Source organism: Asterias amurensis, chromosome 16 (assembly GCF_032118995.1).
Source record: "Asterias amurensis chromosome 16, ASM3211899v1".
Taxonomy (NCBI): domain Eukaryota; kingdom Metazoa; phylum Echinodermata; class Asteroidea; order Forcipulatida; family Asteriidae; genus Asterias; species Asterias amurensis.
In genome coordinates this window covers 17611066-17623959 of record NC_092663.1, presented here as the reverse complement: position 1 = coordinate 17623959, position 12894 = coordinate 17611066, and the positions used below count along the sequence as shown (strand labels likewise).

Below are 12894 nucleotides of genomic sequence, written 5' to 3'. Positions count from 1 at the left end.
GTAAATTGTGAAAGGTCTACTTGCGCGACAAAGCTGACACTGATGGCGTCACACAAGCCTTGGAAGATTTTTCGGACCAGTATTTTAAAACCAACAAAGGGAAGACTGTAACTGAAAAATGGGACTGCATCAAGACAGCAATTCTCCAAACCATGGAAAAATGTGTTCCTCACAAGATGACATCTAGCCGTTTCAACTTGCCCTGGTTTGACAGGACACTAAGACGAGCTGTTAAGAAGAAGCAACGTCTATACAATAAAGCCATCAAATCAGGAAAGGCCTCTGATTGGGAAGTCTTTCGTGAATTCAGGAGAAATACACACAAACTCATAAAAAATAACCGCTCTACATACATCAGAGAAACCTTGGGATCCGCCATCAAGGAGGAGCCTAAAAAATTCTGGACATTTATCAAAAAGTTAAGGCAAGAAAACCCAGGAGTTGCAGACCTTGAGAAAGATGGAAAGATCATCACCGATGATACAGAGAAGGCGAACATTTTGAATGAACAGTTTCAGAGTGTGTTTACCAAGGAGCCTCCTGGGGAGTTGCCCCGACTTGGAGCTAGCCCGTACAAACAGATTGGTCAGCTCATCATCACCAAAGAGGGAGTTGAAAAGCTCCTTAGCGAGCTTAAGCCCAACAAAGCACCAGGTCCAGACGGAATTCCACCTTGGTTTCTGAAACTTGGAGCTAAGCAGCTAGCCTCACCACTTCAGGACCTCTTTCAAAGTTCAATCAACATAGGTGTAGTACCACAAGACTGGAAGGAAGCAAATATCACATCAATTTTCAAGAAGGGGAACCGTACCTGTGCAGCAAACTACCGTCCTGTCTCACTCACTATAGTGGTTTGCAAGGTTTTGGAGCATATTGTACACAGCCATGTGATGAAACATTTGGAGAAACAACATATCTTAACTGATTTTCAACATGGATTCCGAGCCAAAAAGTCAACAGAAACGCAACTCATCCTCACAATTCATGACATTAGCATGGAACTCAACAAGAACAATCTGGTTGATGTCGCAGTGCTTGATTTTACCAAGGCATTTGACAAAGTCCCGCACCGTCGTCTTATCTCCAAACTTCAATATTATGGATTAAGTGGGGAGATCTCAACATGGGTTCAGGACTTCCTGACAGGGCGCACCCAACAAGTCGTAAATAATGGACATACATCACTCCCAGGAGCCGTCACTTCTGGTGTGCCACAAGGCACTGTCACTGGTCCACTTTTGTTTTTGTTGTACATCAACGACCTGCCAAACAACATCACCTCTCAGACCAGGCTTTTTGCAGATGACTGCTTGCTTTACACCCCAATTCCTACCAACGGGGACACCAGCACCTTGCAGAACGACCTGAAACTCTTGGAAACCTGGCAAGACACTTGGTTAATGAACTTTAATCCAAACAAGTGCTGCACCATGACCATAGGCAAGAGAAACCCACCCCAGCATGAATACAATTTTTGCAATCAAGTCTTGGACAGCGTCTCATCTCAAAAATACCTTGGTGTTCATATATCTAATACTCTCAGCTGGAACATCCATGTTCAGGAGTCCATCAAGAAAGCCCAAAGAGTGCAGAATGTTATCCGCAGGAATTTGTGGAGCTGTAACAGTGAAGTGAAATCAACTGCTTATTTGAGCTTAGTGAGACCACTCCTAGAATATGCTGCATCCGCTTGGGACCCCTCAACAAAACAGAACATAAACTCAATTGAAAGAGTCCAGCGCCAAGCAGCGAGGTTTTGCACAGGAAACTACAAAAGGGATACGGGAACTGTTACTAAACTTCTAGATGACTTGGGATGGGACACACTACAGAACAGAAGAAATCAACAGAAATTATGTATGCTCTACAAGATGAAAAATGGTTTGGTTGACATTCCACTTCACAACTATGTTCAGCCCAACACCAGGGATACAAGGGGAAACAACCAAAAATTCACTCAAGTCAGCCATAAAGCCCGGGCCTTCAAAGATTCATTCTTCGTATCAACTGTTAAACTCTGGAACTCACTCTCGTCGGCTGCTGTGAACAGCGCAACTCTAGCTAAATTCAAGGGACATGTAAGCAACAACAAATATATGTAGTAGTCTATTTCCACACGCAGTGCGCAAGTTAGCGTATGTATCCGGCAGGATATTTTGCTGACTGAACCAATGGAGATGGAGATGGAGTCACTTGCGACACTCGCTACATCCTATTGGTCTATATTTTTAGTTATGAATATGCAATGTTTAAATGACCCCGACCCCGACGCGTCACACGTGCATGCAAGAGCACCGTGTTGTTTCATCAGCAATATTTTGCTTTCTTCACCCTCCTTTCGCCGCTTGGTGATTCTATGCTGTTTGTTGGTCTGCAAATACACACACGCTGAGCATTTATCCTTTTTAACGATCAACGTTCAGACTGCCTCTCTTTTCATGACAGGTTTGTAGTGTTTTTTATTTGTAAATGCTATATATTTATGGTGTTCCAACGACAACAACTTCCACCACTAGTTTAGTCAGCATCAATCACCACAAAACAATACTGCGTCTACTCTACAGTCTAATGCATGGTCTATGCACTGCTATGGAAGGACATTTTATTTAGCAGCTCCCATATGTTTCCTTATTTTAGACATCCATGTACATCTATTTATACCTCCATGGTACATACTACTACCCTAGCAGCTAGAATTAGACCACAATGGTTATTAATATTTATACACTGGCATTTTATAATCCATGCTGGCCTTAATTAATTGTTTGTGTTTGTGTTTGTTTGTATTCTGAGCAAACTTATGATCTTCTTTAAAAAGTTCTTGTGCCAATCTCTATGGTATGCTGAAAAGTGAATGACAAGAAGGCTAAACAACAGTTAGCCCCTAACACTTAGAAACACTCAGTAAACTCATTTGAATGTTAAGTATTTCTGAATTTCACAGACCAAAATGGCATTCCTTTAAAATTGTACTTGATTAATAAAGTGGCAAGTTTTTGATTAATTGATTAGTTTAAAATGAGTCAATAGATTAACTTTTTTAATATATTTGTTTATATATAATTATAAATTAACTGCGTATTTAAATTGTATATATATATATATATATATATATATATATATATATATATATATATATATATATATATATATATATATATATAGCTATATATATATCAAATAATAAACCACAAGGGAAACTGACTGGGTACATTTTTAAATGATTTTTTAGGATTGAACAAAGAAAAATTGACTAGAGCGGGATTTGAACCAACGACCTCCGGTTTAACGTGCCGGCGCTCTACCAACTGAGCTATCTAGCCCTATGTTGGTGGTCTCCCAATTTTGTCAATATCTTTATATATATATATACAATATATATACAATTTAAATACGCAGTTAATTTATAATTAATTTTATTTCCATATCCTATTTTTGTCTTTGTAAAAGAACACATCAATTACAGAAATAACCTTCAAACCATTTAAAGTAAACATTTGTTTTGAATATGAGTAAAAAAGAGATTATCATAAAAAGTTGATTATTAAAAAAAAACAATCAAATCATTTAGTTAGTCAGAAGATTTGTGCCACCACAAATCAATATTCTATTTTTATTCATTGTTGTATCACTTTTTGTCTAAATATAAAGGTGTGCTGTGCCAGAGATTTGCTTTGTTTGTTTGACCTTGTTGTTCCATTTTGTTTTGTTGCATTGGTTTTGTGTAAACTAACTCCCAGACAATTGAAGGATAGATTTGTTTTGTGAACTTAACCTTGGAAATTAAATACTGATGTCCAGCAAAACTATTACAATATTTTTTTAGTAATCAAGAAACGGAACCACCCCCATTCTCCCTGTGTTTACAATGATTTGTGCTAGCTTCCCTTTCTTACTGATCTTTGCTTAATCTGGAAATGGAACCACCCCCATTCTCCCTGTGCTTACAATGACTTGTGCTAGCTTCCCTTTCTTACTGATCTTTGCTTAATCAAGAAACGGAACCACCCCCATTCTCCCTGTGCTTACAATGATTTGTGCTAGCTTCCCTTTCTTACTGATCTTTGCTTAATCTGGAAATGGAACCACCCCCATTCTCCCTGTGCTTACAATGACTTGTGCTAGCTTCCTTTTCTTACTGATCTTTGCTTAATCTGGAAACGGAACCACCCCCATTCTCCCTGTGCTTACAATGACTTGTGCTAGCTTCCTTTTCTTACTGATCTTTGCTATTTTTACAATTTGGCAATAAATATAAATAATCTTATTTTGTCTCTGCAGTGTTCTTTGAAAACAAGACAACAAAGGATACATCATGTGTGGAATTTGGGCAATCTTTGGCTGCGACCAAGATGTTTCTAAACAGTGCAACAGTGCATTGAAAATAGCCCATCGAGGTCCCGACTCGTTCCGTATTGAGAACATCAATCACTACAATAACTGCTGTCTAGCCTTCCATCGATTGGTCATTGTGGATGACATCTATGGCATGCAACCGATGAGAATCCGGAGCCATCCCCATATCTATGTGCTGTACAACGGAGAAATCTACAATTATCGCACTGTAAGGGGCTTTCCATTTCTATGATAAATATTTAATTTGTGTTTAGTGGCAGAACTGGACATGTTCATATTGAGGTGCCAAGTTCAGACAGTAAAAAGACATTCTAATCCATTCACTGCTCCTTTTCTTCAATCTTATTTGGGTGGGGGCGGGGCAGTTAAGGGGGAGGTAAGACCCCCCCCCCTTTTGCAGGTTATCCCACTGTAATGTAGTGATTGTGTGATATATAAATTTTAGTTTTATCCAGATATTATTTTATCTTATCTTTTCAGGTGCAGAAACAGTTCAACTTTCAGTATTTGACTGAATGTGATGGTGAGGCTATTATTCACCTCTATGCCCAAGGAGGAGCAGAGTATGCAGCCTCAATGCTGGATGGTGTCTTTGCTTTCTGTTTATTAGACACAGCTGCCAAGAAGGCAAGTTATTAATATTAAGAATAAGAATAGTACAGAGGTCTTATATGCCGCACAAAACAAGGTACTCACGTATTTAGTATAAACATTTTCTTCCCAAAAGATAGGTGGTTGAAGCTTTGAATTCTGAGACCCAATTATGTAGCACGTTACAAGGGTTTACAACTCTAATTCACCATCGGCATGAAGGTCAAGTATCATAGTGATATGAAACAAACCTAAAACAGAATCCTGACCCTCCTGAAAAGCAAGCACAGTGAAAAATAGTTGGTTTTAGATGTTGCAGAGAAGGTTTCAGATGCTTAAAGTAGCAAGATGTGTCCCAGGCCTGTTACTTGTTTGCTTGGATTGGTTAACTGGAATACTTTACAAATCTTTTGACTTGTTGTGTTTCCTTCACAACTTGTGTATATTATCGTAATATTTACTTACTATAACGTTCCTGTTGTTGTTTGCAAGTATTAGTGGTTTATACTATATTTAATTTATTGTTTCTACTCTTCTACAGTTGTTCACTTTTTTGCAAGTGTGTGTACATGACGGATGACTATTGTTACCATCATCATCATCATCCCCTGCAACCTGGGGCCAATTTCATAGAGCTGCTTAAGCAAAAAAATTGCTTAAGCACGAAAATAGATCGCTTATTTTACACATCATACTGGCCAAAATGTCATGCCATATACATTGCTTATGACTAGTATTTAGCTGTTGTTTACTAAGCATAACAATTGAGTGGAGTCTTGGCCGGTAATCTGATTTTACTAAGCAATAAAATTTTTGCTTAAGCAAAGTTTTAAGCTTAAGCAGTTCTATGAAATTGGGCCCTGGTATTTACATAGGTTTCCCTCAAATTTACAGGTTTATCTTGGTCGAGACACATATGGAATTCGTCCAATGTTCAGACTCCTGAAGGATGATGGGTTTCTTGCTGTCTGCTCTGAGGCAAAAGGTTAGTGTTATTTGCATTTCAATCTCTCTCTCTCTCTCTTTCTAAAGCAAAAGCTGAAATACGATCAGATTAAAATATGATCAGATTGAAATTCAATCAGATTGGAAGTGACTGGTAAAAGTTTTGTAACGCGCCATATCTGTCAACTTGACACTCCTGGCACACGTTATGAGAAATGATTTTGTAAAAACAGTAACAGTTTTATCATAAATCAAAAAGATATTTGGAAGTGTATTATTTTTAATTTTAGCAAACGGTCCTAGTACAAATCTCTATTGAAGCTACCAGTATAGTTTTCTTACATTTACTCTCATGACGAAATCCTAATTATTGCTTTATGTTCAATATTTGTTTCAGGATTGTTAGGGCTTGCCCATGGAGATGAAGACCACGATGTTGAAATTATTCCATTTCCTCCTGGAAATGTTGAAAGCTATGATCTTGACACTTCTGGCAAAGTAACACTCTGTGAGAGAGTTGAGTTTCACTCCTTTGAGAAGAAGCCTAAATGGGCAGACATCCCAACAGCTGTCAAACTTGGTAAATAATATGACTGATTTAATTTGAAACTTACCCTCAAGTTAATGACTGACAATTGGTCATTAACATGATATTTCGCATTGCTTTGATATTTATACAAACATCCCTATGCTTTTTGCATAATTAATCTTTTATGATCATGAATGACTTAAAAAGGAAGTTTGTTAAAGATTGTACTGACAAGTGTTATTTTTAAACAATACATCAGTCATTTAACATGTCGAAGCACTTATCTAAAAAAAGGTTTCCAGCCTTTATTTTAATTTATTTTTTATTTGAGTTGATTCAGATTGTGGTTAATTATCAATTATTTGTTAAATTAATTCTAGGTGAAGATATTCATGAGAATATCCGCCTCTTGGTCACCGATGCAGTCCGGAAACGTCTGATGACTCATCGTCACATTGGATGTCTTTTGTCTGGTAAGATCTATAACTTCTTATTACTTAATCTCATTTTCTAAGTGCACCTCAGCTGGTATTTTTATTCTGTCTGTCAAAACTAAGGTGTGCTTATTTCACACAAAGATTATCAATCAAAATAATTGATGTATGCACTTTTATGTTCAAAGGCGCTTTGAAAAAGAATCTATTCCATAAAAAATGCTCTTGAGAACATATGGGTGTTCAGTCACTTCTTGAGAGTGTTTACATTTGGTAAAGCTTTAATATCCATAGAACTTTGAATAGCTGAAATAATGCACCTTTTTACTGGTTTGTGGAATATGATTTGTTTTTAGGTGGGCTAGACTCAAGTTTGATAGCAGCTCTTGTGGTAAAGTTAGCCAAAGAATCTGGACTTCAGTACCCTATACAGACATACTCTATTGGAATGGAGGGAAGTCCTGATGTGCTTGCTGCTAGAAAGGTAAGACAGAGGTCTATCGTCTGTCCTAGCACTCAATAGGTATGGTCAGACAGCGTACAGCCAGTTCAACTGTAACTAGCACCGGGGGCTGGTCGTAAAACAAAATTTTAAATTGCAATTTTTAGTAATTATGCAGTAATAAAAATAATAGTCAGCTGTAAGTACAAAGCGCCCTAATCTGCCTAAACAGACACTCAAGGCCCTTTACAGATTAAAGATCTAAAATAAGAAGCCAATAAAATGCCGCGCTGGTATGAAACAACTGTACACAGAAGCAGGAATTTCATTAAACCCTTAAAAAAAAATTAGAAAACCCTCAAACGTATGTTGTTTGATATCATGTTAGGAATGCTATAATGAAACAGTATTATTATCTGTAGTATTCGTGTCTAGTTTCTTTCCATTCTGCTTGCGGTGAACTGACAGTTCTTACTAATGACACCTATTAATATAGCTAAATCTCTTTTTTAACAGGTTGCAGCACATATTGGCAGTGAACATCATGAGGTTTCTTTCACTCCAGAGGAAGGAATTGCTGCCCTGGATGAGGTTATTTATTCTCTAGAAAGTTGGGATACAACAACAATCAGAGCCTCTGTTGGTGGGTACTTTTATTTTACTTCCCTTGCCACAAGATCATTTAAGATATTGAGTTGCATAAGAAACTTCAATAGCAGTCTCTTTAAGTGATGTTTCATTAGATGAAAATAATGTACACTATGGCCATTAGAACCGATGTTTCAAACAAAAGTCTTCAAGCCAACTAAGAAAGTTTCATCCTTAATAACTGACATTTATACATGGTAATCAAAGTGCTACAATATCATAACCATCAAATTGAAAACACAAAACGTGGATAGAAGTCCCAACCTCGTTCCTAGTGGTGTACGTTCTCACTTCGTGTATACCGGTAGCCAATCAAAAACAGGGATCAGAGTTTCCCTTCCAGGGGTTAGAGATGTATGCAGAGTAAGCTGGCAATATGGCGCGCTGCCCGTAGTAGCGAGGCTGTGGTTGTTCAGGCCTTTTCCCAAGAGAATAATTTGCCCCAATATTGAACTTAGTAGTGTTTTTCCGTGTGCCTTCTGACTCTCTCTCTCTCTCTCTCTCTCTCTCTGTCTCTATTCTTGTATTTCCACTTCACTGCTTATGCTACACTAAATTATCTGTAATGCTTGTTGTGTTGTCAATTAACCTTTGAAAAAGACTCTGCTTGGGTCGAAACTTATGGCCATCACTATTTTGTGTGGTAGTTAGTTTTGTGATATTCTGTTACTTTTACAGGTATGTACTTGGTATCTCGCTACATCAAGAAAGAAACGGATAGAGTTGTGATATTTTCTGGAGAGGGTTCTGATGAGCTTGCTCAAGGATATATCTATTTCCATCAGCAACCCTCTCTTGAAGAAGGAGACGCTGAAAGTCGACGTCTTCTCAAGGATTTGTACCTTTTTGATGTGTTGAGGTCAGATCGTACCACTGCGGCCCATAGGTGAGTATCAAAGAGGTTAAACTATAAATACTAATTTTTGCCAAGAACAATGGCTCAATTGTGTAGCCTGTAATCTGACACCAGGGAGTCACTAACTATAGAAACCTTATAGACTACAACCTTCAATCAATTAATCAATCAATCAATCAATCAATTAATCAATCAGAAAAAATTTATGTAGCACCAAAAATCAACAAAAAATTGTGCTCAAGACAGTTACATAAAGCGTAGAGCATAAAGTTAATTTAAAAAATTTGAGTTTGCACAGTACCGGTAGTTGAAACCCTGTGCATGATATCCAGTCTATTGGAGTTTGCACAGTACCGGTAGTTGAAACCCTGTGCATGATATCCAGTCTATTGGAGTTTGCACAGTACCGGTAGTTGAAACCCTGCGCATGATATCCAGTCTATTGGAGTTTGCACAGTACCGGTAGTTGAAACCCTGCGCATGATATCCAGTCTATTGGAGTTTGCACAGTACCGGTAGTTGAAACCCTGCGCATGATATCCAGTCTATTGGAGTTTGCACAGTACCGGTAGTTGAAACCCTGTGCATGATATCCAGTCTATTGGAGTTTGCACAGTACCGGTAGTTGAAACCTTGTGCATGATATCCAGTCTATTTGAGTTTGCACAGTACCGGTAGTTGAAACCCTGCGCATGATATCCAGTCTATTGGAGTTTGCACAGTACCGGTAGTTGAAACCCTGCGCATGATATCCAGTCTATTTGAGTTTGCACAGTACCGGTAGTTGAAACCCTGCGCATGATATCCAGTCTATTGGAGTTTGCACAGTACCGGTAGTTGAAACCCTGTGCATGATATCCAGTCTATTGGAGTTTGCACAGTACCGGTAGTTGAAACCCTGCGCATGATATCCAGTCTATTGGAGTTTGCACAGTACCGGTAGTTGAAACCCTGCGCATGATATCCAGTCTATTTGAGTTTGCACAGTACCGGTAGTTGAAACCCTGCGCATGATATCCAGTCTATTGGAGTTTGCACAGTACCGGTAGTTGAAACCCTGCGCATGATATCCAGTCTATTTGAGTTTGCACAGTACCGGTAGTTGAAACCCTGTGCATGATATCCAGTCTATTTGAGTTTGCACAGTACCGGTAGTTGAAACCCTGCGCATGATATCCAGTCTATTTGAGTTTGCACAGTAGCATTAAGATGCAGATGCAAACACCACAGTAAAGTATCCTATTTATGATTATTTTGATATTGTTGTCTAGCTTGGAGTTACGTGTTCCTCTGCTTGATCATCACTTTACCTCCTACTATCTGTCACTACCTGCAAGTATAAGGCGCCCTCAACAGGGGATTGAGAAGTACCTTCTCAGGAAGGCGTTTGATGGGACAGGACTTCTGCCATCAGAAATCCTTTGGAGACCTAAGGAAGCATTCAGTGACGGTGTTTCCTCGGTTAAGAAATCATGGTACGAGAGTCTGCAAGAGTTTGTCAGCCAAGAGGTATGGTGATATTCTTTATTCATAAATATTTAAATGGCTGATTATAAAAGACATAGCTGGAGCTTTGTAAGACTGGCTGGCTTCATATTTTCACTGTTATCCAATCAACAACAATCTGAGTCATTTATCTAGAATAACTAATTATTATTACTTTCTTGTTTTTTTTCTGTAGGTGGATGACGCCATGTTAGAGAATTCTCCCAAGAGATTTCCCTTCATGCCTCCAACAACCAAAGAATCTTATTACTACCGTGAGGTATTTGAGAAGCACTTTAAGGGTCATGCTAAATGGATTCCATACAGGTGGATGCCAAAATGGTGTGGATATACAGATGATCCATCAGCAAGAGCACTTAAACACTACAAGCAATCTGATGTAGATGAAGATAAGAAAGATATTGAAGTTTAGAATAGAGAGACACTTTCCTTAAGTTTGCCTGAATTGATGAGAACAGCAGTGTATAACCATCACCTCATATTCTGCCAGTTAAAGCCTGGAGGTTGGCTAGTTAAAGCATGGTTAAAGTTATCAGTTCTTTACATTTTTCATGGTCAACTGCTCTCAAACTTATCTTAATTGTTTCTGCAAGAAGATCAATACAGACATTGAGCTAAACTTGTGCAACTTTTATTGTCTCTTATCAGCTATATACCAAACCCTTCAAGAAACTTTCAAAAGCCTGCAACCAGTAAGGTTAAATGGCTGAAGAACACACACTTGGCTTGTTTTCTGACGGCTTAGAGTTCTTTATTTTGAGAGTACAATGATCTTCATCATAAAGTCCCATTTTATACATTGATGTTGGCCCAAAGTAAAACTTCTGCGGCTTATACACCGGGCAGCAAAGATTACAGCACCTATTCACTTGTTTGATTGATTATACCAACTGAAGATATAAGTTCGAAATTCATTTTGTTTAAATACTGAAATAACTTTACTTATTAAAGCCATTGGACCCTTTCGATAAACAGTATTGTCCAAGGCCCACACTTCGTGTATCACAACTTCTTTATCAAATAACAAACCTGTGAAAATTTAGGCTCAATCAGTCATCGGAGTCAGGAGAAAATAACGGGGAAACCCACCCTTGTATCTGCGCGTTTCGCCGTGTAATGACGTGTGTAAAATAAATCCGTAATGCTCGCTATGATCAGCAACAGCACTATGCTTTCAAAAGCCAAGGTCATTATGATATGGACTTAGATGCCAGTGAAGAAGACTTTCGTACTTCGGAAAGTTCAGAGAACGAAGAAAGACTTCGCAAATCAGTTTATGCTGAAAGCAAAGACAGTTTCATCAAAGTACCAAACAGTCTTGTTGGTCAATGTAAAGGTACATGTACTTGTACCAACAAAGGTGGCTTCGAAGACGAGACATAATCATCATATCGTAAGCCCTTTCACTTTGCAGATAACCAACAATGTAACTAAATATTACAACAAACTGAAAAGTGTTTATGACGATTAGCAAGGTCCAAAATACAAACGGCTTATAATTAACAGAGTACAGTGTATTATCAAAAGTAACTGTTTTTACATTTTTTTTCCAATGTCAGTGAATCAGAAATATGAAAAGGTTTAACAGGTCAAACTGATTTATTTATGTCATATGTCTCAAAAGTGTTATAGATCAGAAGTTTGAAATGCTATTACAACTGCAACTGTTTCTGATATCGTCATAGCGTCTATACCATTGCATGCATTCACTGACTTGTCAATGTGATTAGTAGAATAGGTTCTCCCTTGAGTAAAAAAAACACTAATGTTTATATGCACATTTGTCATTACAATAATTTGTTAACTTAAAAAATGGTCCTGAACGTTTTTCTTGAACATGCAATTAAATTGCTTAACATATGTTGTTGCTGTACAGGGTGGCCCAATCTTAAGCTAATATTAATAAAAACAAATAAAGATTGTTTTTCTCATGATAAAGTCTAACGCTCACAGACTCGCTTTGACCCTTAACATATGACGTCAGCATACATATTAAGGAGGGCGTATTGTGCACAATTAGATAAACCACGTGGTTGGGAGAAGTGAAATGAATGAATGAAATGGGAGGGTTAAAATCCCCTATCAAGGAATGGAATGTTCCAAATTCGTTAAAATGTATTTTTCTGTCAAAGAACAATGATGCTTTGTATCTATTTAGTAGTTAGAACTCAAAAGTGTCAATACAAACTGGAAAACACGATTTGTTGCTTCCAAATAAGGGTAAATATGACCCATATACAAAATTCCCTACCTCAACAATTTTGAAAAACCCAAATGTTCAACTTAACATCCTTCAAGTACACAACATAACCTCTTACAAATGTGAGTTTCAATGTTGAACTAGCCCGAATAAAGAAAGTACATCGAATTCAAATTTCAGTAATTTCGGAAATTTTGCGTAATTTAAAAACGTAATTTTAATGCCATTTTTAAAATTCACTAGCAAAGTTCCTTAACCAAACAAGCAAGTTCAAGAAATGCTATGTTATTACATATAAAAACACTACAGATATGACCCAAAAATTGTAAAAATCGGTTGGGTTTAGAGCATTTTTCTGTAAAGATAGGGGTAAAGATTTGGGGGTAA

General features: G+C 37.7%; 2 protein-coding genes across 2 annotated transcripts in view; one reads left to right on the top strand and one right to left on the bottom strand.

Annotated features, from left to right (window-relative positions):
• LOC139949303 (ubiquitin carboxyl-terminal hydrolase 40-like) overlaps positions 1-12894 on the bottom strand; it is a 40258-nt gene that overhangs the window by 18368 nt on the left and 8996 nt on the right. The gene's annotated exons all lie outside the window — the stretch shown is intronic.
• LOC139949304 (asparagine synthetase [glutamine-hydrolyzing]-like) lies at positions 2304-12686 on the top strand. The gene is made up of 11 exons (XM_071947721.1): positions 2304-2445; positions 4282-4564; positions 4837-4983; positions 5842-5932; positions 6290-6472; positions 6802-6894; positions 7212-7339; positions 7814-7940; positions 8624-8831; positions 10073-10310; positions 10483-12686. Exons 2-11 carry the CDS (start codon positions 4316-4318, stop codon positions 10717-10719), a joined length of 1701 nt encoding a protein of 566 aa, XP_071803822.1. The 5' UTR covers positions 2304-2445; positions 4282-4315; the 3' UTR covers positions 10720-12686.

Coding starts and splice junctions, on each gene's coding strand:
- LOC139949304 (XM_071947721.1), top strand. CDS start 4,316: ATGTGTGGAATTTGGGCAATCTTTGGCTGCGACCAAGATGTTTCTAAA. Junction 5,933..6,289: donor TGTCTGCTCTGAGGCAAAAG/GTTAGTGTTATT, acceptor TATTTGTTTCAG/GATTGTTAGGGCTTGCCCAT. Junction 7,340..7,813: donor ATGTGCTTGCTGCTAGAAAG/GTAAGACAGAGG, acceptor CTTTTTTAACAG/GTTGCAGCACATATTGGCAG.